Genomic DNA, 25,739 nt, shown 5'->3' with positions numbered 1-25,739 from the left:
CCAGCCCTGGCATTTTCTGCAAGTGGCTGTGACATGAGTCATAGTGGGCAGTCTCCGGGGAGGCTGGCCATGAGGTGAGCACAGGGGGGAAAAAGCTGCATCTTCTCCCCCCCCCCGCCCCCCCCCCCCCCCCCGGCCTCAGAGGCGAGAGGCCAGGCTGGGGATGGCCACTAGGCCCTTCGTGGTGGGGACGAAGGGGTCAGCATCAGCAGGAAGGAGGATGAGCCCAGAGAGGACAGGCCAGGCCAGAGCAGGCCCCATCAGAAATGGTCTTGGTGTTGACTGCTGGGCAGGGCCTGCAATATCAAAACCAGCTATGGCCGTAGGTAAAGAAGCAATGAGATCCAGATGCATAATCCTGTCCATTTGGGAAAGTCTCTCTCATGCAAGGAGGGAGCCTCGGGCATGCTCTTTGGTGGTGTATTAATGTCTCAAACGAAGCATATTTTATTTTTATTTGACTTGGCCAATAAAAATGTTTTGTACAAGGTAAACACTTCATCATGAAATATTTAAAGTAAAAATAAATAAATCAATTCCATCCTACAGAAATCTCCAGCTACCACATACAAATAGAGGACATCAGTTATAAATTAAATACGTTAAAATAAATAGTCTTAGGGTACTCCGATTGATAGGGTCAGTTTAAATCACCTGTTGAAATCATTATACCAAAGCAAGGTATTATTAATTCCACTAGTGACTAGACTATGCCATTTCAGAAAACATTAGCACTCAACATTTGATTTTTAATTGTTTTTCTATAGAAAAACTGCACATAAAAGAATAGAGAATTCATGCAATCATGCCAAATGATCCTCAAAACCCATGTTGACGATACTCTGGATCGGATATTTGCCCTACGAAGTAAATATTTAGTGCTCTGTCATTGAAAAGCCTACCTCGTCAAGATGAAATAAATGCGATACCAGGAAGAGTAAGAACCATCGTGTTTCCAGGTGCCTCAAACATCAAGCTCTTACATTTACACAGAAATCACACATATGAGAATGACTCACAAGGAAGACAGAAGAATCACCTGCTTCCTTCCTTGGGGGGGGGGGGCGTCTTTAAAATGGGTTGGGGCAATTTTATTTTGGTGTGGTTTTGCTTAAAAATGGGAACATAAACTTATGATCTTCCAAAGTCACTGTCAGGCCAGGGGCTTAAGCGACTCTAAGAAGGAACCGTCTTCTTTTGCCTTCGAGGGAAGTTCCTTTTGTGCCTCCTAGGCTGGGTGATTGGGTAGTGAGGGACGATGGTATGATGTGTTTGTACCAGATACTTGCAGAGGTAAATGTGTTAATTTTTAGCACTGAGGCTCCATTCCAATCCAGCGTTCTCCCTCTGTGCAGCGACCTTTGGCACCTGGGAAGGTCACCTTTAGTCGGCCTCAAAGGCGCTGTTGGTCGCTCCCACGTACTCAGCCTTCTTCTTATGCCTCATCCACATTTTTCGGAGGATGCCGGGGATGCCACAGGACACACTTCCTGTCAGTGGTAGGGAGGCTTCTGCTCCCTGGGGAAGGGTTGGGTACTCTTCAGTCATCTTCTTGAGATGCCTGGATCTAAAGAAAAGCCGGGGTGTGGGGAGGGCAGTCACTTCCCTGAGCCAGACTTTTATGTTTTGCTCTGAAGAAGCATATGGTAGCCTGAGCTCTTATTCCTCCTCTGCGCACACATCCTGTGACCTGGAGGGAGGGTCACTGTTGGGCCCCATGCAGGAATGACACCCCCTGGGGGATCCGCCAGTAGGATGAGGGAAGGAGGTGGCCTTGGCCACGCTGGTTTATGGGCCTCAAGTTCGGCTCTTATTCCAAGTTCTACTTGCCCACCCCTCCCATCTCCACAAGATTGATTTTGCTGAGTGGATTTCCCAGAGCATTGGCTATTGGGTTGAATCCTGTCCGCCCACTCCCCGCCCCCTGCCCCCCATGTACTGTGGGATGTCAGGCAAGTGACTTAACCTCAACCAGCCTCAGTGTCCTCATGTGCAAAGTGGGGATGATTTCATCTAACTCCTGGGGCTTTTGCGAGGAGGAAAATGAGAAAATAAAGCATCTGGCACATTGTAGGCCTCCATACATGTTCCTTTTCTCCTCACTTTCTCTCCTTACATGAAAGAAATGGCCTTACTTGTCAATAGCCAGGGCTCAGGAGCAAATTGCGATGAAAATGTTTGAACTTAGAGAAAAGAATCCGTTTAGAACAGTGGTTCTCAACCTGTGGCTCGCGACCCCTTTGGGGGTCGAACGACCCTTTCACAGGGGTCGCCTAAGACCATCGGTAAACACGTATATAATTACATATTATTTTTGTGATTAATCACTGTGCTTTAATTATGTTCAATTTGTAACAATGAAATTGGGGGTCACCATAACACGAGGAACTGCATTAAAGGGTCGCGGCGTTAGGAAGGTTGAGAACCACTGGTTTAGAACCTTTGCAATGCAGGGAAATGGGTTGGTAAGGTCAGCCTTTGCTGCATTGTAGTAATTTTTTACTGGTTGACTCCAGCTGTCACTAAAAGCCATTGTTGCTGAGAACAAGTTGCTTCTAGTACTTATACAATCCAAACGATTGTCTTAGTTTTCAACACTTAGGTCCCAATATGTTGAGTGACTTGGTTTTTATAGTTCTTCCTGGATGGCTTTCTTTCATCTAGAAGGAACTGGCCTGTTTGCCCTTGGACTCCCACAGCGTTCAAGGTGTGCACCACTGGGGTTGATATTTTAGCCCATGGCTCCCCACACACCTGCCCCTAAAACAGTCCTGAGTACGTGTCTTTCCAACTCCTAAATTGTAAGTTTCTTGAAAAATGATAGCAATGGTTTATGCTAATCTCTTTATATATTATCTCATTCAATTCTCACAATACCCCTCCAGAGGGCTACATCCCCAGATTTTGTTTGCCTTTTTTTAAAAAAAATAAACGAAGACATGGAGGTCTGAATAACTTGCCTGAAGTCACAGCAAGGCAGTGGCGTGCCAGGCAAGCAGCAGCACGTGACTGCCACCTGCAGCATGGAGGACGGTGGAAGGGACACAAATGGACAAGGTGAACCGAGTTTCAGACTCCTGCCCACCACCTTCTTAGTGTACCACTGAAGGCGGGGAGGGGGCTGCTGGGGATTACTCACTCCTGGAACTCTAGCTGCTGGTTCCTGGATCAGAGGTAACAGTAACGTGGCGGGGGAGGGGTGGGGGATAAATTTGGTTTGAAACCTTTGACCTTATGTACTTTTTTACCTTTGGGCAAGGGCCATGAACCCAATTCAGGAGGCATTTCTGACCTCAGCCTGCCTAGGGGAGGCTCTGAGTATGGCCTGTGATTACATTTATCTAATTAACCCCAAATCCTCCAAATGACAGTTCTCCAAGTCTAAAGAGCGGCGTTAATGAAGTGGAAACCATCAAACACGCTTCAGCTTCATCCTAGAGAAACAGTTACCCAGGGTCAGTGTCCTCATTAAGAGGACATTTGCAGCTGGCATGGGGTTCGTGTTAGCATCTTGAGAGTCTGTCAACCAGGCCACCTGTTCCTCTTCTGCCGCAGGGCCCGGAGCAGGTGGGGCGCCCCGCAGGCAGCGGGCGGGGAGGCCCGGCACTTACCCTCTTGTCAGAACAGCTCTGTTGTCAGAGCCGCCCGGAGCGGGCGCCTCCAGGACAGCTGTGGGGGCCTTCACTGAGATCCGGGCCACCGGAGGAATCTGGGTTGTGAGGAAGGGGAAGAGAATGTGAGGATGTGGCCATGGTCCCAACGCTGAAGCCACTGAAAGCGGAATGGCTACACTGAACCACCACGAACCCAGGGCAACAGTCCTGACACTTGGGTGGGCATCGGACTCCCCTGGAGGGCTTGTTAGCTCCGTGCTGGGCCCACCCGGGTATCGGTTCAGTAGATGTGATGTGGGCTTAAGCATTTGCGTTTCTAAAAAGTTCCTATGTGCTGATAGCCCCAGGACCCCAATTTGAGAAGAAACTTGAGAGAGAGCAACTCAATCTTACCTGAGAACTCGGTCCCCTCACACTCCCATTGCCGGTGTCCCCTTTGTTGTCAACCCCTGCGGGTTCTTGCTTTGAAATACTGCCTAGATTCCTGCCCGCCTCTCCATCTCCTCTGCTGCAGCCTTCAGGGCCAATCACCTTGGGGGCTCCTTGTTTCCAGCCAGACCCCAGACCCCTCCTGGATTTGCAGGGCCTCCACAGCGGGGTAGACTGAGGCCAATTCTGCACCTGCTCGTCAAGGCTCTGCAGAGCCGACTCCACCTTTCCTATGCAGCTCCCCCTTCTGTCACCCCCATGCAGGGCCACTCCTGCCTTCCTCAACGCTCATGCCCAGCTCCTCATCTTCACTGGGCCTTTCCTTCCCTCTCTGGGCAGAGCCTCATCTCTGCCTGCCCTTCAAGCTCACTTCCTCCAGGAAGCCTTCCATCTGGCTGGTGGCCCATGTTGATTTCTCTTGGTCCTTAGGTGCCCACAGCACTGCATACCACCAGTTCTATCTTTTTATGGTTCTCTACTTGTTTCATATGTTTGTCCAGTATCCTAGTCCCCAGACGGGTCGCATAGCATGAGGCAGGGCCTGGGACTTAAGCCTTTGGTGGCCCTACTCAGCTTTTCTAAAGGAGGAGGTGAAACATGTAGTGAAGTAGAAATTAACTGGTGGCCTAACCTGGGCCAAGTCCAGAGTTTGCTCTGTCAATGGTCATGCGCTGTGCTTTGTTCCTCCACCCCATGGCCCACGGAAGGCGCAAGGTCACCGTATTCCTGGAACTGCTGAGAGATTCCAGGTGGAGGACACCATGATTCACCTCCCCCTTCTCTCCTGAGCCGGCCAGAGGTTGTGGGCAGAGTTACTGTGCCACCTTGTGGCCTCTAGGGAGCTCTCCCTCCCCATCATGCCAACAGCCCCGGGAACATCTACCCACTCGCCTTCTTCCCCACTGTCCTCAGTCCCATTTCAGTGTTGAATCCGGTTTAGCCGTGCGAGCTCTGAATTGCTCTCCAGTCTCGGATGAGCTGTGAGACCCCAGCCCCACTGTCTCAGGCCCAGAGGAAAGGGCCAAGCCTGCTGCCTCTGTCCTCTGCATTATTATTGACCCCCTTTTGTAACTGGGTCCCCATCACCACCCTATCCCATCCCAACCTGCTCTGGCCTCCAGCTGCAGCTACTGCCCGAGCCCAGCCCCAGACCTGGGGGCCGGTGATCCAGGCTGTGATCCCCCTCTTCCCTTTAGCGTCAGCCTTCCCCTGGGCTTGGCTGAGCCCAGCTGTTCAAGCTGTCATAGCCTGACAGCCTTCCCTCTGTAGCAATGGCCCGGCCATCCTCTATTTCCCTTGGTACTAGGTTGGGACAGGGGGCTCCTGACAAAATGGCTTGTCCCATCCCTGCCCGTTGTGTGGTTTTCCTAGGATAGGGGTGACTGAGATGAGCTACTCAGGTTAGATTTCCGCTCAGACCAGGAGCGAAGTACCCACCTCTCTGTACAATTTGTTCCATAAAAACAAGAGGCTGGGCCAGACAATCTGTCGGGTCTCTTGTCCTCAGATGGCACAGTCCATGAATCTTGAGGGCTGATACTCATTAAGCACAGGCTGCTCGAGTCAACCTCGCCTCCAGCCATGACCCCACCCCCTACTGTGCTAACTAGAGGGTGCCCGTATTCATGCCCACAGGGAGATGCAGGAGTTCAGGGTGACTCTGAGCTAGACCTGGACATGAGCCACCCAATGGTCCCTCTTCGTGAAAGGACAAGCTGCCGGATTGTGGGAGGGCAGGCGACAGAGGGTTCTCAGCTAACCTCAGACATGTCTCAGAAGGGCCACATCGTCCGAGGTCATGCCCTCCGGGGGCACCCCACATGCTCTGACAGGGCGAGGAGCAAACATAAAGGACTGGCCATTTGGACCAAACCAGATGGGCAACACTTGCCCCAGAGCTCCCACTGGGAGGGGTCACACCCGTGTGGCCGTGCCCAAGCCTGCCACCCTTCTCCTGCCACCCTTCTCCTGTCACAGGTATTGGTCCCTACTGTACATCGCGTCCCATCCTGAGATGACTGGTGTTCGGTGTTTTCACGAAGCTTGAGACCTCTTATATCTCTTTCCCCTGTAGCTGCCCTTGGGAATTAGTCAGGCATTTCCAACTGGCAGGGGCCAGCATAAACATGCTTCTCTCCTCCCCTCCTCCCCACCCCCCCACCCATGTTTGAAATGTATGCTAGGTAACACCTTCTGTTTTCCTAAGAGTTGAACTTCTGGCAAGAAAGACAGCAGCAGTGAGACAGCGGGAACAAAGAACCCTCGGGCCTGCTTTTGTACAACCCTCAGAACTGGCCCCAAGGACCCTGGTCTCTCATTAGCACAGAGAGGGCACGGCCACCCAGGCTGAGAGACTCACCAAGGACTTTCCGTAGGCTCGATTCCCACACAGCTTTGATGGGTTGGGTTCAGCAGTCCCCACTGCAAAGGTGAATGAAAGACATGTCACCCAGTGCGCGCTGTCCTGCCTCCCTTGGGTCTGCATCAATTCTCAAAGTCAGGAATTTCTTCCTTTAAAAAAAATTATCTTTTATATGTAATATTTTAAAATTATAGTTTACATTCAATAGTCTTCTGCATTAGCTTCAGATGTACAACACAGTGGTTAGAAAATCATTTACTTTACAGAGTGGTCCCTCCAAAGTTTCAAGTATATATAACTATATACTCATATATAGTTATCACGGCACAATATTATTTATTAATTTTTAAAATATATTTTTATTGATTTCAGAGAGGAAGGGAGAGGGAGAGAGAGAGAGAAACATCAGTGATGAGACAGAATCATTCATTGATTGGCGGCCTCCTGCATGCCCCCCTCTTGGGGATGGAGCCCACAACCGAGGCATGTGCCCTGACCGGGAATCAAACTGTGACCTCCTGGTTCATCAATCAACACTCAATCACTGAGGCACAACAGCCAGTCGTGGTGCAATATGATTGACTATATTCCCTGTGCTGTAACTTACATCCCTGTGACTGTTGTACTTCTTAATTTCTTCACCTTTTTGCACCCAGCCCAACTCCCCTCCCCTCTGCAGCTGTCAATCTGTTCCTTGTTTCTCTTTTGTTTATTTTGTTCTTTAGATTCCACATATAAGTGAAATCATATGGTACTTGTCTTTATCTTATTTCACCCTCTAGGTCCGTGGTCGGCAAACCACGGCTCGCGAGCCACATGCGGCTCTTTGGCCCCTTGAGTGTGGCTCTTCCACAGAATACCACGTGCGGGCACGCACGTACAGTGCGATTGAAACTTCGTGGCCCATGCGCAGAAGTTGGTATTTTGTGGAAGAGCCGGTACTTTGTGGAAGAGCCACACTCAAGGGGCCAAAGAGCCGCATGTGGCTCGTGAGCCGCAGTTTGCCGACCATTAGCGTGTAGGTCCATCCATGCTGTTGCAAAAGGTAAGATCTCCTTCTATTTTATGACAAGCTGGGACTTTCTAAAGGCCCTGTACTGGGCAGTAGGATCAGGCAGCAGGGCAACTGCTGAGAGGATCACCTGCACCCCTGGTGCTCCTCCAGGGGCAGGAGCTGAGCTCTAATAGATAGATGCTCTGAGAATGTGCCCTCAGCCCCTCCTTCCTTCCTAAGGCGCCAGATCACAGAGGTTATCAAGAATTAAGTCTTTACGGCTGGGATCCTGGATCCGTCATTTACCCTGCTGCTCCTGGACACCCCTCTGTGAAAATGAGCAGAGAAGTCCTGCCTGTGGTGGAATGATGGAGCCTCTCCGAGTCCTGAGACATTGGCTATCTGGGAGGTACGTGAGAACCTGCTTGCTATGCCTTTATCATCAAGGCCCCACCTACTTCTGAGTAATTTCTACTCTGAAGCCTGCAGCTTCGGAGAGTCCAGGTGTTGAGCTGAAGGATCTCCTGGGGAGGGAAAGGGGGTGGGGTGGGGAGGGAATTTGACTTTCAATAGCGTTCTTCCCTGGGGCAGCCGATGAGCCCGATCCTATCACCCACAGCATATAGAAACAAAGCACCTTCCTCAGGAAAACATCTCCATGCCAATTAAACAAAGTTACAAGACTACCAAGGTCAAAACCATGATGTTCAGTGCTCTGGCATCAGTAATGATAACAACTCATATTTTTGAGTATTTACTGTGTCAGTCACTGTGCTGAGTGTAAAACACATACACATTGTCTGATTTAATTCTCACGGCAAACCTGACAGGTAGGTGTCATCATAATCCCCACTTTCTAGATGAGCATGTTGAGGCTTTAGTAATACATAAGAGTTTGGACGAAGCCGGTAAAGATGATGTTGGGAATGGCAAACTGCTCTCTTTGATCTTGCAGGACCCGGAGACCCCCTAACCCAGGTGGGCAGACACAGGGAGGGCAATCTGCATCGAGAAGAGTGTCAGCGAAGGTCCAGGGAAATAGTGTCTATGGGAGTAGTCACAGGATTACACAGCAGCTCAGCGTTGCTCTGTGTATGGACGGGCAGGGACGGGAGTGTCACAGGAGGTGGACCTGGAGATGTCAGCAGAGGATACGTCCTGGAGGGCCTTGGACATGGTATGGGTGGTTGCAGGTGGCAAGGACGCAGTGTTTAAAGTAGAGGAATGGTATCGGCAGATTTCGGCTTTCGAAGGACCCTTCCGGTAGCCTCTTGGAGGGAGGGGGAACTGAAGGTCAGGGTTGGCTGTTACACACAGGGATGATGAAGGGACACCGAGTCCAGGTAGCCAGAGGTAGGTTCCAAGAGGGAGAGATGAGCCATATCTAGGAGCTGACACTGTCAGTGTTCAGTGTGTGAAGTGGTGGGTGGGATGGGGGTGGGGGAGGGAAGGGGTGTTAGGGAAAACATCCCAGTGGCCCCAGCTGAGAAAGGAAGAGAGGTTTGAACGAGGAAGATGAGTTCCGTTTGAAAAGGTTGATTCTGAGGTGCCTCAGGACATCTTGGTGGAGAGGTTCCACAGGTGACCAGGTCTCCCCGGCTCAGGAGGTGGGGTGTCCCTCTCCAGGCACCTGAGGCTCACCTGCTCAAGGCCTCATGGTGAGAGCGTTTCTCAGCTGGGTCTCTGCCTTCAGAGTCCCCGCAATCTCCAAGATTCCTCAGGGAATCTTTCTCCCATGTGAGAAGCCTACAGCATCCAGGAGCGTCCACTATAACTCAGAAAAGAAACAAGTCCCCAGATCTGAGATCCCTCTGACAGATCTTAAGATGGTAGTTTACAAAGAGTCTTTGCCCGAGGCCGGTGCCAAGCCCTTCTGTGGAGAGCACTGGGTCTGGCTTTGTTTCAGAAACCCTCCCTCTTTCCCACCCCCTCTAGAATCTATCAGATTCGGGAGCTGAAGGTTGAATCAATGCCCAGCTCAATCTTTTTCTTTTTTCCCTTCTGAACCTGACTAGCACATTCCCTGCCTGAACCGAGTGTCACATGTTAGGCAGATTCTCTCCATTTCATAACTTACTGTTCTCCTCTTTCTGAATAAAACACTGACTTGGGTTGCCCGAGCTTCCATAAGCTACTTAGAAGGGCAGGAAAGTGTCCCCTCATACGAGACAGTTGGGAAGACATTATTCTCCGGGGGAGGAGAGCTGAGATTTAATCTCAGTTCTATTGCTAATGAGAAGTGCGACCTTGGGTAGGTCACACAGTTTCCATGGTTTCATTTTCCTGTTCTGTAAGTTGGCAGGGGTGGGTGAAACAGACCAGTGGTTCTCTACCTCCAGTGCGCATTAGAATCACCTGGGCGGGGGGTGTTGTTAAAACACAGATTGCTGGGCCCCACCCCAGAATTTCTGATTCAATCTCTAGGGTGGGACCCAACGTTTGCACTTCTCCCAAGTTCCCAGACGATTCAGCTGTTCTGAGGATCCCACTTTGAGGACCATCCACTAAATCATCTCTAAATCCTTGCTAATCAATTTATTGTCCTCAGGCCAAAATCTTCAGCATCATTAGAAACATAAAATCTGGGGTCTTACTCAGTCTTACTGAATTGGAATTTGCATAACAACAAGGTTCTCAGGTGATTCTTTTGCACCTTAGTTTGAGAAACATGGCTCTAAATTCACTTGATGATTTTGTAGTGAAGATATTCTCTTTTTCTCCCTCTGCACACATACTGCACCCACCCACCCACCTATATATAGACACAGAGAAAAATTGATCTTCTCTTAATTTGCAAGGCAGATTGTGGTTTTCCTAATGCTTTCACTCTACAGACATATGTATGTATGTAATCACTTCACTAGAGAATATAGATGCTTAATGCATTCCTATAGTAGAATCATAAAAAAAAATCAGGGTGTTAGATCAAAGAAGCCTTAGAGAAGATGGATAGGTGAAGGGACATACTCAATTGAGTCTTATTTCAGTTCTTGTAACATACAAAATTATTGACACACGAAGGCTTTGAGAAAGACATCCCAGACATTCTATTAGGTCTTTTTGGAGTTAAAATATGAATAACTGTAGGCTGTGGGCATAACAGAAATAACCTACACCAGCAAGTAAAGGCAAAATACCATCACAGACTTCAGTGAGCTAGAGGAAGATGCCCGTTTCACTGCTTGAGGTGGAAGCCATTTATAAACAGCATGAAAGGGACGACTGTACTGCTTCCAGCTTTCAAAACAAGCTTGTCCCTGAATTCTTTCATAGATTGTTGAAATAGCCTAAGTAATGTAAGATGGTGAGATCCTAAGATGGTAGTTTACGAAGAGTCTGTATAATGACCCACACACTGCCTATAAAATCAATAACGCAGGCTTCTTCTGCTATGCGAGTCATGACTACACTGGTTTTCTCTCCCCAGAACATAAAGACTTTCATCTGAATCCAGCAGGGCTTCCTGCGGAGCAAAATGGTAGATGAAAGCATCTTTGCTTACGACACACACCAGAGCGAGTTTAACAGGTGGCAGGGAGGTGTGTGGGGCTGCTGTAGAGGGGGTCTGAGAGCAGGTGCACTCAGAGCGGGAAAGCATGTGTGGGGGAAAAGCGTGGTCCCCACACCACAGGTGCTCTGCTCACCTGGCGTGACCGAGGACACTAGGGAGGCCCACGATGCAGTCAGACAAACCACAAGCCAGGACGCAGACACCGCAGCTGCTGCTCTCAGCGAGCCATTGTCCCCCAGGGAGTAGCCCGAGCAGGGTCAGTGCACATACCCGGTCTGGCAGGAGCCTTGGCGGGGTGGGGTCCCGGCTGCCATGAGCTGTGGAGTCGGCTGAACCTGGGGCCCTCGCAGGCTCGGCGGTCAGTGCGGCGTGGCAGCAGCTCCAGGGGCCGGGAAGCGTACAGGTCCGAGTCAATCACCACCTGGGGAGGAGGAAGGACAGTCAGCTTGTTCCCCAAATCAGATCCAGGGATCCATGGCCCAGGCCAGGACTACAGCTCTGCAGATGGACCTTGTGCCGACATGCACGTTTCGGAGCCATCCTTACTCCACTGAATGCGAGGAACAGCGAGGAAACATGGGCAAACAGCCCGGACACAGCTGTTTACTGAACTTCAGGACGTGTAGGGGTGCAGGAAAACGAGGGCTTCGGAGGTCCCTCACCAGCAGTCCCGTCACAGAGTTAGGGTCCTGGGCCATCAGGCCAAAAATTAGGGCTGCTCACCTGCACCCTGGCCTGACAACAGGACGGGTTATTTGAAAGGAGGCTAGCCCTGAAAATTGTGATCTTATGGTCTTTGCAGCTAAATGGATGCCTTTGTTCCCATGAGGCCAGAAGACTTAGGGAAAAGACTTGGGACCCAACTGACTCCCAGATTTGTAAATGTTTTGTTAAAAATATTTTTATTGATTTCAGAGAGGAAGGGAGAGGGAGAGAGAGATAGAAACATCAATGACGAGAGAATCATTGATCAGCTGCCTCCTGCACACCCCTCACTGGGGATCGAGCCCGCAACCCAGGCATGTACCCTGACCAGGAACTGAAACATGACCTCCTGTTTCATAGGTCGATGCTCAACCACTAAGCCACGCCGGCCAGGCCAACCCCCGGTTTTGACACTTTGTGGTAATGTGGGAAAGGGATATCCCTGTTTGCCTTGCTGTATTGGGGCAGAGTATGTAAGTGCCTCCTGTCACTAGTAGAAATTTTAATAGCATAGCTTGCTTTTTTAGTTCATGTCACATACAGGGGTGGGCAAAAGTAGGTGTTCATGTGGAAAACTACAAATTAATAAATAATGAGAATAAACTCTGTGTTTCACATACTCGCAACTGTAAGTCTACCTTTGCCCATTCCTGTATTTATCTACAGTGTCTGTGGACAGTTCATGTCTCCCACAGAGGAAAATAAGGGCAGCTGACACTCTTTGCCTCAGTTTACCACAGATAGTCCTTTGCTTAGAAAATTAATATATCCCAAATTTGATCTTATCTAGGGAAGGAAATGAACTCTGTTCGGGCCCCTTTTAGGACCCAGACTTATGTATTCTGTGCCTTTGGAGAAAGCTGGTCATTCAGGAGCACTTGGGACAGTCCTCTTTCTGCTCTGGGCACTGCGGAAGGTGGTGCTTCTGTTTCAGCAAGCCTTCCGTGCAGGCTGGGGGCAGCACCCTGCACGGGGCGCCAGCACACTGGGGCTGTGAGGCTCCGCAGTGCGTGGTCCGGCACGCAGCACCCTGCATGTACATCCCCTCTGCTCTCCTCCTTCTCTTCCTTCTAGCACTGTGCTCTGCCATGGTGTTGCCCGGAATACTGGACTTCCCAGGAGTAATGCTAGCCCCACCCCCCTGGACACATGGACTGTTTGACCTAAGGGCCCTCCCCCAGAATATGAATCTCCGGGTTGAATAGGAAAGACCCGAGTCTCATTGCCTGACACTTGTAGGGCTCTCTGCTGTTGACCTCCCATTTTATTTTCGTTCTTTTGGCGTTCGTCTCAGGAAGGGGAAGTGAGGACTGGTGTGTTTTCAGAGCCACTTTGCAGATGGAGAAGGTAAGGCAGGACGTGAAAGCCTGAGGAGTCCAGGGGAGAGACCCAGCATTTCCTCCTCCGAAAAGGGGAGCAAAGGTTCCCTGTCAGGAACAAGAACCGCCATCTCCGCAATCCCTTCTCTGCACTGTGGGCTGGGGAAGAGACTGGGGAGGGCACGAGCAGAGAGGCATCGCGGCTCAGCCCATCACTAGATGTAGGAGGGTTCCTGGGGGTGGAGATGAGGCTGGTTCCTTCCCAGGTTCTGACTTAGGGCCACGTGCCTCTTCAGGGTATCTTCTCCAATCCCTCTGAAAGGACGCAGGAAAGGACGCAGGAGAGGGGCCCAGCTCACAGCATTTCCCTTTTGTAGCTGGCCTTGTACTTGGTTCTCATTTCCCACAATAACAGAGGCTCTGAGAGGGCTCCAGGGCTGTGTTAGGGCCCACACCAGGGAATGGACAGCTGAACGGATGGTTGTGTCCTCCTGACAGCCTGGTTTATTTTCTGGTCCGTAGGACACAGTCTGGGCTTTCTGCTGCTGCTATGGGTGGTGGTCTTAGAGCAAACTGATCTGAGAGTGGGCTCTTTAGCACCCTGAGTACACAGGTAAGATGGGGAACTGGCAGCAGGGGATGGGATGTGAAAACAGGGAGTTAGAAAGACAGGTAAGACTTAGGTGATGGAGAATCATCATGATTTGGGGCTGATGGAATCCATAGCAATGTTCTAGCCCAACTCCCTGATTTTACACATAGGGAAACTGCCACCAAGAGAGGCATGTCCCTTCAAGGTCACGGATCCGTCAGGGACAGAGTCAGGACAAGAACTGTAGTTTTATGACTCCTGAGTGCTCTTTGTCAGACCCACAGAAGTACCTACAGCCAGATAAGAATTTTCCAGTGCAATTGATTGCTCAGTGCATTTTGAAAAATCAGCAGATCACCAGACAAATCCCTCCTCCACAAGGTTACAATCGGGGGAGAATGTGACATTTGCAATTTCATTTCTCCATCTTTCCTGGATGGTGCCCAAATGCTTATTGTGAAGGGGCTGTGAATCACAGTGACGGGGCCTCCGTTGCCCTGGGACTCCTAACTGACCCACACCTTCGTGTAAATTCATTCCTTTGAGCTACTCTTATAATGTTGGTGGCATCAGGTTGATCAGGATATCAATAAAATTGCCTAAAAATCCAAGGGGGCGGGGAAAAGACCAGAGCGAGAGTCTAGGGAAGGAACAATATATGGCTGTGCCCTGAGTTCAGAAAAAAAAAAAAAAAAAAAAAAAAAAAGGAACTTCAGAGGAGTCCAGAGAGAGGGGAAACTGTAACACCAAGGATGGTGCAGAAAGGAAAGAAATATTTGTAAAGGAAGGAAGCTGACATCCACATGGTAGCCAAAGGAGGGAGAACAGACACAAATAAGAACTTCAGGGCAGAGAAAGTCGTAAACAATGGTACATTAGAGCAGTTGCAAGATATGAATCATTTTCTCGGGAACTCAAAGGGAGAAGAGGGCCAACTGGATGAGGAACCGAGATCAGAGCCAATTCTTTCTTCTTTGGGCCTCTCTTTCCCCGTCTTTGGTGGATTAAGAGACCTTTCCTGTCTTTCCTAATTTGAACGTTCTGTACAGCTGAGGCTGAGTTTTATAAGCAAAGGATGAGTCAGGCTGTGAGTGGAAATCAGAAATTCAGAGGAGAGCTCAAAGGGCAGAGGGCATTGGGAGGCTGTCTCACCTGGAGGAAGACTGTATATTTGAAGACAGGACCCTAGCTTCCGATTTTTTTTTTAATCAAAAGCAATTTTTGTATGTATTCATATACTTGAGTCATTTTTTTTTCTCTGAGTAAAAATATTTTAGAGAGGGGAAGTCAGAAACCATAAACATAGCCGTCTTTCTCAAAATTTTCCACTCCCAGGAAACCTGAGAGCACGGTCTGCGTGCCTGGCTGAATCAACGGGATATTCCAAGAGGCTGTGCCCATGCTTTGTTGGCTTTGTGTATCTCATGTCCATGTGGCTTCACCTTCACGATTGAGAACAGTCTCCTTTGTTTAGGTTCTAAGTCCCCTGAGAACTTTCTTCCCTAGAGCCCTAGAAAGTGTAGTGATTTATTTCCATTTTAAAAGTTTTTGTAACCAGTGTTCTGTCCTTATAAAGCCAGTTAATACTGGTGTAAGGAGTGATTCAGACAGGAACACCGTTTAAGGTTAGAAATCCAAGAACTTGGTTGAGAACGAAATATTTCTAATCCCCAAGGGATCATCCCTGCGTTATGAATGATTTGTGGTTCTCTCAAATCCAAGGTAATGCCAAACTCAAGGCCTTGACTGAAACGTCCGTGGTGAAACTTAAACTCTGAATTACCTACAAACAACTGCTGCCCTTTCTATTCCTGGGTACACCCACTAATTCTTAAAAGGCAGGAGCATTTTTCTACTAGTGTGTGGGCTTAAGTTTTCAGGGCCCACGACAACAAAGAAATTTTCCATCCATTGAAATCCCCTTCCTTTCTTACTATATAAAACATTTGCAAAAGTTATTTTAAAAAGATATGCAACTGACAGAAAAAGATGGGCAAAAGATATGTGTAAGGAACCTGGAGTAAGAAAAAAAACATTTATAAAAAGATGAGTGGTATTAAAGAAATGCAAATTAAAACAATACGATATTTTCACCCGTTAGACTGTCAAAGATTAACAACATTGATACCATACAGTATTGGCTCAGGTGTTCTGGTAAAGGTACTTTTAAAACACAGTTGCTTAGAATTTGGCAATGACTATATAACTTTTTTCAGTGCTCATATACTTTGATCGCTTTCTTTTAAAAAGATATATTTTTATTGATTTCAGAGAGGAAGGAAGAGGGAGAGAGAGATAGAAACATCGATGATGAGAGAGAATCATTGATCGGTTGCCTCCTGCACATCCCCTACTGGGGATCGAGTCTGCAACCTGAGCATGTGCCCTTCACTGGAATCGCACCTGGGAACCTTCAGTTCGCAGGCCGATTCTCTATCCACCAAGCCAAACCAGCTAGGGCCTTTTTTTTTTTTTTTAAATTGAGACATAATTGATATATAAATTGTGTAAGTTTAAGGAGCACATGTGTTGATTTGATAACCCAGAATTTAATATCTATGAATATATCCTTAAAACATTTTCATAAGAATATAAAAAAATATGTTCTAGATAGCTAGAAATGCATAGAACTAGAATTTAAGGCCAGGCAGTTTGACTCTTAAGTCTACAGACCTAACTACTGTGTTCCACAGTTCCTCAGGACTTATTAATACTATATTTTCTATCTTCATAATGTTTCAATTTTTTAAAATTGATTTTAGCATGAGGGGGGTGAGGGGGACAATAGAGGGATAAGGACACATATGTAATACCTTAATCAATAAAGAAATTTAAAAAAGAGGAAAAATAAAAAAAATAAAATTGATTTTTGAGGGAGAGGAAGGGAGAGAGAGAAACATTGATCAATTGACTCCCACTGGGGATCAAACCTATAACCTGGGTACATGCCCTGACCAAGAATTGAACCTGTCACTTTTTGGTGTATCGGACAATGCTCCAATCAACTGAGCCACACCTGCCAGGGCATAATGTTTCAAATGCGCACACACTGCTCTGGATTTACAAAAACAATAAATGTACATAAAAACAACGACTAAATCCCATCTCATTCCAAAGACACTTAATTATTTTTTAATGGAGAATAAGTTTTTAAAAATTGAGATACTTAGAAAATCAAAATGCTGCTCTATGAAAAACTGTGATAGAAATAGAAATTCCAGTATAACCAAGAAGAAAATGAGGAGTTAAAATAAATCTTTTAAATTAAAGTACAGAGAGATATTGACAACTTGCATATAAAGAAATCTGTAAATAAAATGAGAAATTTTCATCACCAGTATTCTCTAAAGACATGTAAACTAATTATAAGGTAATGCATATGGTTACTAAAGTAGCAAAAGGTCATACAGAAAATTAAAGCCAATGTTGGTGAGGCAGGAGGTAAATGACAAAGCCTGGCTGCAAGCCTGGCAATTGTTCAGAATTCCTGGTCATATGTGACAAAACGGTAGGCAGGAACCATTTTAAAAAAATCACTATTATTTCTCCCCATGTAGCTCAGTGTCCCTTACACATAATAGGAATGCAAATATTTGATGGATTGATGAATGAATGAGTTGATGGATAGATAGATGAAACTATTCTTATCCTTTTACTTGTTAATTCTACTTTGAGGCCTATGCACCAAAGAATTAATCCCCAAAATAGTATTTTGTACAAATAAACTCATTGCACTGCTGTTTATAACAGTGAAAAAAAATGGAACATTACAAATGCCAATAATAGGAGAATACTTAGGTTAGGGTGCTATATCCATGTCCTGGACTCTGTTTAAATAAGAAAAAACCCCACAGTAGATACAAAAGGAGATTTACTCTCTGTGTCTGGGAAAAATGGCTGAATTGAGGGGTCCAATTAGGAGCTGTGTTCTGTCTGGTTGACATTTGTCAATTATTTTGGTTAAGTGGAGGCGGGAGAATGCAGCAACAACAACATGGGTTACAGGAAACCTTCCTCGTTATATTGAGAGCAGGAGAGAGAGAGAGAGAGAGAGAGAGAGAGAGAGAGAGAGAGAGAGAGAGAGAGAAGACGCTAGACAATGCTTTTCAAATAACAGTCAATAGAGATATCAAAACTGAAGTTTCCTTACATTCTTGGTCAAGAGGTGTTGCGAGCTTTTGACTCTTCTTCTGGCTGGACTGGACACTGTGAAGAGAGATAAAGGAATGGTTTTAGAGAGTACCCGTGAGGCTGACATAGCTACAGTAACAAAACGGAGAGGGTTTGCACCTGGGGTGAGGGAGGGGCAGAGGACGGGCCTGGGAAGAAGAGGCAGGGTGCAACTGCAATTTTGGATGTTACTTGGTTGAGTGCACCAAAGTGCACAGCGGCATTATTCACAATAGCCAAAAGGTGGGCACAACCCAAATGTCCGTCACCAGATACCAGTAAATGAATAAAATGTAGTCTATATATTCAGTAGAATATTATCCATGCTCAAGAAGAACTCGAATTCTGATACATGCTGCAACAGGGATGAAACTTGAAGACATTAAGCTGAGTGAAATAAGCCAGACACAAAAGGACAAATGCTGTATGAGTCCATTATATGAGATACCTAGAGTAATCAAATTTATAAAGACAGAAAGTAGAATAGAGGTTTCCAGGGGCTGGGAAAGAAATAGAGAGTTTAAGGCAGGGATTTTCAACTGGTGTGCCACAAGAATTTTTAAAACATGCTCTACATGATTATTTAGTCAGGAGTACCGACCTCTTTTCCCTTAGGTTGTTAAATGAAAAAAATGACAACAACAGTCATCTGGTGTGAATACCCCCCCCTTTTTTTCATATTGAATTTATTGGGGTGACACTGGTTAACAAATTATACAGGTTCCAGGTGCACAATTCCACAAGACACCATCTGTACACTGTATTGTGTGTTCACCATCCCATTTATCCCCTTTCCACTTCCCCCTACCCTCTGTCCTCCTGGCAATCACCACATTGCTGTCTGTGTCCATGAGTTTTTTTCTTCCTTTTAAAAATTTTTTTAGAAGTTTATTCTTTTTTTTTTTTTGCTCAATCCCTCCACCCTCCGTGAATGCTCTGTCTTGAACCAAAAATATATAGGTCATATAATAGAGTTGCATCTTATTGGTCCCATTGCATAATAAGGTTGCATCTGATTAGTTAATTCTTGGTACCAGAAATCCTTATATACAAACTAGAGGCCTGATGTACGAAATTTGTGCAAGCCCCTAGCAGCCCTGGCTTCATCCATAAGGTTGTCTGTACAGTTGTTCTGCTGTTTGGTCTAATTAGCATATTAGCTTTTTATTATATAGGATTTAAGTACCTGATTCTTTAAAAAGTCACTTTGGAACAAAAAGAGTAGGTAATTACTATTATTATTATTATTATTAATTATTATTTTTGTAAATCATTCCAAACTATACCTATTTTTGTCATATTGGCAAAAAATATATTTTTTGGAGTGCCACAGAATTTTAGTAATTAGTTTATGTGTGCCATGAGAAGAAAAAGGTTGAAAATCGCTGGTTTAATGGGTACAGAGTTTGTTAGGAATGATGACAAAGTTCTGGAAATGGAGAGTGGTGGTAGGTACACTCCAATCTTAATTTTCTAATTGCTACAGAACTGTATACTTAAAAATGGTTAAATGGCAAATTACATATTGTGTATATTTTGCCACACACATAAAAAGCTTTAAAAATCAATTAACCATAAAAAAAATGAGTTGGTTGAGAAAAGGTGTGCATTTTGTTGAAAAGGGAGACACCCAGGCATCTCTTCCCCACATTACTTCTAGAATGGTTTACTTGGAACCGAAATCCCACCCCGTCACGCCCTGCCTACACCTGAAAGGACCTCTTGCCTCTGGTCAGATCAGTGATCAGAGGAGTGCTGTGCAGCCATGACACCCACCACCAGGCATGCAGTCAGCAGCCAGGGCTCCGCACTCCTTTCGCTTGGGTGTGAATCTGAACTTGACCACTTGCCAGTTAGGAGATATTACTCATCCTCTCTAAGCCCTCACGTTCCTCATCTGTAAATTAGGGGTAATTACACCTCCCTCAGAGGGCTTCGGTAAGGATTAAACGAACTAATTTGTACTAGTATATAGCCTTTGGCCTACCACCTGTCAAAGAGTAAGTTCCCAGGAATTAATAGTGGTTATTATGATTTTCCTCGTTCTCTGCAAGATGAGGGTTGGTGGGAGGAATAGGTGATAACTTGTAGAGACTATAGCATTCCATTAGAGTGTCTCTTTCTGGAGTTTTCTCCATTTCCTCTTTCGCTTATTCCCCTCACTAACTAACCCCTCCCCATCATTGTTTATCTCCAAGTAGGTTATTTTGAACGCTGTGGTACTATTCACCCCAGAATTAAACCCAGTCTGGTGTGCCCCAGGAAATAGCTGCTGGTATAACTTCTTGGTAAAACCACAGTTTTTATCTTTTGTATTTACTGTGAATTGTGGCTATGAAACCTTTCCTTGAAAGGTCTCTCTTTCTCCAGAAAGTAAAAAGACATACTTGTCCTTAGTTACATACAGATTTGTTTTATGTTCAGTGCCTTTAAAATATTTAAAAAACTCCATAATATTTGCTGTGGCCATAAAATACTTAAGTGCCTTTAAAATACTTTAAGAAACTTCATAACATTTTTGTGAGGTGTTAAGATGGCTCAGCTAAAAAGAAAAATCACTATTAGGTTGAACCCAATACATGTGTGTTGGAAAGAGAGATATAACACAACAATAATAAATGTAACGATAGCTCTGGCCAGTTTGGCTCAGTGGATAGAGTGTCCGCCTACAGACTAAAGCAGGGGTGGGCAAACTTTTTGACTCGAGGGCCACAATGGGTTCTTAAACTGGACCAGAGGGCCGGAACAAAAGCATGGATGGAGTGTTTGTGTGAACTAATATAAATTCAAAGTAAACATCATTACATAAAAGGGTACGGTCTTTTTTTTTTTATTTAGTTTTATTCATTTCAAACGGGCCCGTGGGCCGTAGTTTGCCCACGGCTGGACTAAAGGGTCCCGGGTTCGATGCCGGTCAAGGGCACATGCCTGGGTTGTGGGCTTGATCTCCAGTAGGGGGCCTGCAGGAGGCAGCCAATCAGTGGTTCTCTCTCATCATTGATGTTTCTCTCTCTTCCTCTCTGAAATCAATAAAAATATATTTTAAAAAATAAATGTAATAATAACTCCCCATGAAGTTTTACTAGGTAGATGGCTTATTTGCCGTATCTCATTCACACCTCCCAGCAACTCTGTGAGGCAGGTGCTCTTCATTTTTTAAAAAAGTATTTATTGATTTGAGAGAAAGAGATCAATTTTATTGTTCCTCTTATTTATGCATACATTGGTTGATTCTTGTATGTGCCCTGACCAGGGATTGAACCCACAACCTTGGCATATTGGGACGATGCTCTAACCAACTGAGCTACCCAGCAAGGACACAGATGCTCTCCATTTTACAGATGGAGATACTGAGGATTGTGGTTACACAGTCGATGGTGGAACAAGGCCAATGCTCTTAACCACTAGGCAGCACTGCCCATGTGGCTGGACTTGTGCTCTGAAATGTTTTGGTCTTTGGCCATTGAATACGCAGGACTAAACACTAGCATTTGGGAAAGGGCATATCAGGGAGGGCTATAACCCTTGTTAGATGAAATCAAACCAGCCTATATTTCTGCACTGTCTTCTCTCACTGAGGACCCTCTGCCTGATGGCTTTAGAGAAGCAAGAAGCAAAACAAGAAGAAGGACGAGGCAGACGTCTCCCATTTCTGGTCTAATATAAACTACAAATACTCCTTTTCTAGACAACGACTTCCTAACCAGTGACATGTGCACGAATACCAATGAATACTTGGTTTAACATCATGAGATGTCTGTGAATAAAAATGGCAAGAAAGGAATATGGGATTAAATATTTACCTTTGACCTAACATATTCATTGTTGTAAGTATGGAATAAAAATGGGAATCACTTTGCAAGTGATGTGCTTAATGGTGCTCACTACATGCCAGGGGCTGTTCTAGATGCTTTATATAATCTCTCCATATCTCATCCCCCCCTCCCCATCATAACCCTGGGAGGCGAGTTCTAGTTCCCCCTTTTACAAAAGTGAAAACTCAGGCCCAGAGAGGTTAAGTAGCCTGCCCAAGGTCACACAGTGCAGAAGTAGTGGCAGTTTTTGACCACTATGCTAAGCACATGAAGTCAAAGGTCCTGTTTTGAATAATTTTATTCATGGGAAGTACGATATTGCTCCTGAGCTGCATAATAATTTTTTAATTAAAAAGAGCCATATGGCTTTGATTTTTTTCTCCCTTTAAAAATGTTTAAATAGAGGAAAAGACAGGAAATAGACATACTAACATTTCCTTCCAATTTGTTTCTTTCTCATATAAAAGTAATAAAAAATTAGAGGGCAAGTTTAGGCCCCTGCTGTCTTCCCTCCCTCCCCAGGGATACTAAGATCACCAATTTTATCCATATCTTTCCAGCCTACGTTTTCACACTTTTCTCATAATATGTGCCCATACACAATATATGGTATTGTTTTATATTTCCAAACTTAGTCCTTGTTATCATACATATATAATTTTTCAGCCTGTTTTTTTTTTTTTTTCACTCAACATGATGTTTCAAGACCTATGTCCATACACGCAGATCTACTCCATTGCTGTTGACTACTGTGGAGTATTGCACAGTGTGATGACACCACATTTTACCCCTTCCCCTCTTCAAGGACACTTAGGCTCTTTTCAATTTCGCTGTCATAGCATCAGCACCGCCGTGAGCATCTGTGTCTGAGAGAGAAGTGGAACAGCTGGGTCAGAGGGTCCTGGCCACCTCGCTTCTCCAAGTACCTTTCAGTCTCCAGAGAGAGTTCCAGCTCCTGCATGTGGACTGCCTCCTAGCTCCTTTTCTCTCTGGCATTTTGGCAATAGGTGTCTAAAGCTTGATTTACGTTCTGCTGGCTGTCTCTTTGTGGCCAGGCTGAACTTATCCTCCCTACCCAACCCCCCCCCCGCCCCCCCTTCCCCCAGGAAGGGCCCAGGGAAGAAGAAAGGAATTGTTTGAACAAGGGTCACAACACCAGCAAACACCCAGCCCACTTCATTCAAGCCCGACAATGAGACCAGGGCTCAGCCGGAGTCCCGGACTCTCCCAGCACGTCAGGGGCCGCAGGGACAGAGCAGGGGCCGCAGGAGAGAGGACAGAGGTTTGAAGGGGGCAAGGGAACTGTTTAGTCAACAGACACCTGCCATCATCTGAGCTCTCACTCGAAGCCCCTCCCTCTACTTGACACCCACTTGACACCACTGGCCTCGGAGGACAAGGGCTGACAAAGTCACACTTCTTGGTGGCGCTAGTTCCAGGTTAAGTTTGGGAGCGTGGCCCTGGGGTATGTATAGAGGCCAGCCAGGGTTAGGGCATTATTTGACCAATTCCTTGGACTTTGGTTCACTGAGGGGAGTATTTCTCCTCATATCTCACTGCACAGTTAGAAGTCAGATTTGTGAGGCAGCTGGTTCTCATTTCAGGACCCACTTGCTCACTGGAGGAGATGAAAGAATCTTTCTAGCTGCTCAGGGAATTTTGTCTTCACCTCTGTTTCCTCCAGCAATGGCTTGCTGTCACTTTCATTTGGCTTAGTGGGTTGCAGTATCGAGTTAAGTGAAACAGGAATATTTAACCGTCCTTCTTTTCCCCTCCATGGATTGTTTCTCAACGATTGATGTTTATCCATGTCCCTCCTTTTCAGAAACAACAACAACAAATATCATCAAAACCGAGAAGCGGTCAGAGCTCAGAGACCTGAGGGGGAACCTTAGTAAAGCAGCACGTGATGGCCCTCACCCTCCAGCAAAAGGTGCCTCAATAAGGGAACAGTCAAGGACAATTTTACTTACCCTTGGAAGGAATCACAGTGGTGAAAACTTCGATATTTTCGTCACTGCAGCTATAAATCTGATGCATCCTGTCAGCCTTCTCTCCCCTAACGTGCCTGAGAACCGGAGGCCTCTCTGTGAACCCCTAGTTGCAAGGTTTCCTAATCCAGTCTGGCTCGGGGATCATTGTGCAGGTCCACAAAAGACAGGCTGGTGCTGTGAGCTCATCTCGTTTCAGTCTTCACTGCAACATTTTCTAATCCCATCTGTCTTTTTTTTTTTTTATGAATCCTATTATTGCAAACCTTTGATTGAGCGTGGAGGCTTCAGTCCCCTCCCAGCCAGGATGTATTTAACATTTTTTATTTTGCCGTGTCTGCCTGCCGCAGTGAATTTGGAAGTCTTTTGTGAAGTGATGAAGTGAAATCGCCTACTCGGTTAGCGCCAAGCTTGGCTGGAGAATTTCACCGAAAAGGAAACGTGATCTTCGGTAACAGCAATTCTCCTTTTTCTTTCACTTTTTTCTTTTCGCTCCAGAAGAACTGGATATTCAATAACTTGCCATGTATTAATTTGGCTTCCTTCAAAATTTCTATGTTAAGCAAAAGGACTGTTTCTCCACAGCATTTTCGCCTCCCACCAGTGCACAGTAAGGCTGACATTTCTAGAGAGCTCTGTGCTTAGCATCTCCTTGTACAACCTTTCAGGTGCTTGCAGGAACAAGCAGTGACCCCACACTCAAGGTGCCCAGTTACAGGGTGGCTATATTTTACCCTGTATATTGCATATATTATACACAAAAATAAGGTTGAAACATATGTGTGTTATGTCCTAATGCACTGCCTTTCATGACAGTATAGATTTACTTCTTCATATTGATAATGATAATGATATAATAATATTAACAAAGAGAGTTGGCATTTCAACTTTGCTAAGAGCTAGGAAGCCTGACATAGAATCTCATTTACTGTCTACAACTACCCAAATAAGACTATTTTTGCCACCTTATAGGTGAGAAAAGTAAGACATGAAGAAATTGAGTAATTTGCCCAAGATTAAAATACCTAGTTCAGCCAGGCCATTGTGGGTCAATGGTTGAGCATTGACCTATGCACCAGGAGGTCATAGTTCAATTCCTAGTTAGGGCATATGCCCAGGTTTTGGGCTTGATTCCCAAAAGGGGGCATGCAGGAAGCAGCCGATCAATGATTCTCTCTCATCATTGATGTTTCTATCTCTCACCTCTCTCTACCTCTCTCTGAAATCAATAAAAAAATATATTTTTTAAAAAATGCTGCTAAATCAGCTCACCCTAATTCCGTACTTAATTTTTTAAAATGTAAAGGTAGATGTTTTTATTTAGTTCTATTAAGTTTCATCTTGTTGGTTTTATTACTTACAGTCTGTTCACATAATTTCAGACTATTAACATAATTTTGGATCTTGCTTTCTAATACACTAGATATTCCTCCAAATTTTACATTATTTTAAACATCCATATTTAACCACTGTCGAGGTTATAAAATTTATAGACACATCTTTTACACAGTACTCTTTTTAGCTGAAAATGATCAAAATCTACTTAAACTTGAGCAAAAAGGAGATTTATCTGATGGAGACTGAGGGATCCCATTGACCACAAGACAGGAGTGACTCTAGGCCTGAGTGAGACTGGCAGGAAATGGGAAACTGTTAAGTCAGGGCAATACTCTTTCCCTCCCTGATCTCTACCTCTTTATGCTCTTTCTCAATCCCCCATACACCCCTCTGTGTTGCAACACTACCTTCCTCTCCAAGCCCTCATCTCTCCCACTGGCCCTCACCCGCCTGCACACATCACCACAGACGCACCACGTATGGGCTGAGGTAAGAGCACCTGCTCCCCTCTCCCAGCTAGAACTTTTACCCTGGATCTGCAGGGGGATAATCAGGCTGGGTGAGTGATGCTCACCTCCTCTCAGGTGAGCATGGAGTGGAGCTGGTCTTTTTCTCTCAATATTTTTTAATATGTTTTTATTGATTTCAGAGAGAGGAAGGGAGAGGAAGAATGACATAGAAACATCAATGATGCGATAGAATCATCAATCAGCTGCCTTCTGCAGGCCCCCCCTCCCCCCCCCCGCTCCCGCCTCCCCACCAGGGATCAATCCTGAATATGGGCATGTGCCCTGACTGATAATCAAACCACAATCTCCTGGTTCATGGGTCGATGCTCAACCACTGAGCACACCGGCCAGGCTAGCAGCAATTTTTAAAAAAGAGGTCTGGGGTTTGGT

The 25,739-nt window shown here is 45.9% G+C and overlaps 1 protein-coding gene across 1 annotated transcript; it reads right to left on the bottom strand.

Annotated features, from left to right (window-relative positions):
* Positions 1-440: 440 nt before the first annotated feature.
* Positions 441-24,577, bottom strand: VXN (vexin). The gene is made up of 6 exons (XM_081111661.1): positions 23,485-24,577; positions 17,677-17,732; positions 11,181-11,331; positions 6,403-6,464; positions 3,612-3,709; positions 441-1,567 (listed from the first exon to the last, which is right to left on the bottom strand). Exons 1-6 carry the CDS (start codon positions 23,549-23,551, stop codon positions 1,384-1,386), a joined length of 618 nt encoding a protein of 205 aa, XP_080967787.1. The 5' UTR covers positions 23,552-24,577; the 3' UTR covers positions 441-1,383.
* Between the last annotated feature and the right edge of the window lie 1,162 nt (positions 24,578-25,739).

Source organism: Myotis nattereri (assembly GCF_964212035.1).
Source record: "Myotis nattereri genome assembly, chromosome: 17".
In the NCBI taxonomy this organism is placed as follows: Eukaryota; Metazoa; Chordata; class Mammalia; order Chiroptera; family Vespertilionidae; genus Myotis; species Myotis nattereri.
This window is presented reverse-complemented; position numbering and strand designations above follow the sequence as displayed.

Bases quoted from the DNA above. Each gene is read 5' to 3' on its own strand.
- VXN (XM_081111661.1), bottom strand. From the start codon at position 23,551: ATGCATCAGATTTATAGCTGCAGTGACGAAAATATCGAAGTTTTCACC. The intron at 17,733-23,484 runs GTAAGTAAAATT...CTCTCTTCACAG, and splicing joins CACTGTGATTCCTTCCAAGG to TGTCCAGTCCAGCCAGAAGA. The intron at 3,710-6,402 runs GTGAGTCTCTCA...CTCACAACCCAG, and splicing joins GAGCCTACGGAAAGTCCTTG to ATTCCTCCGGTGGCCCGGAT.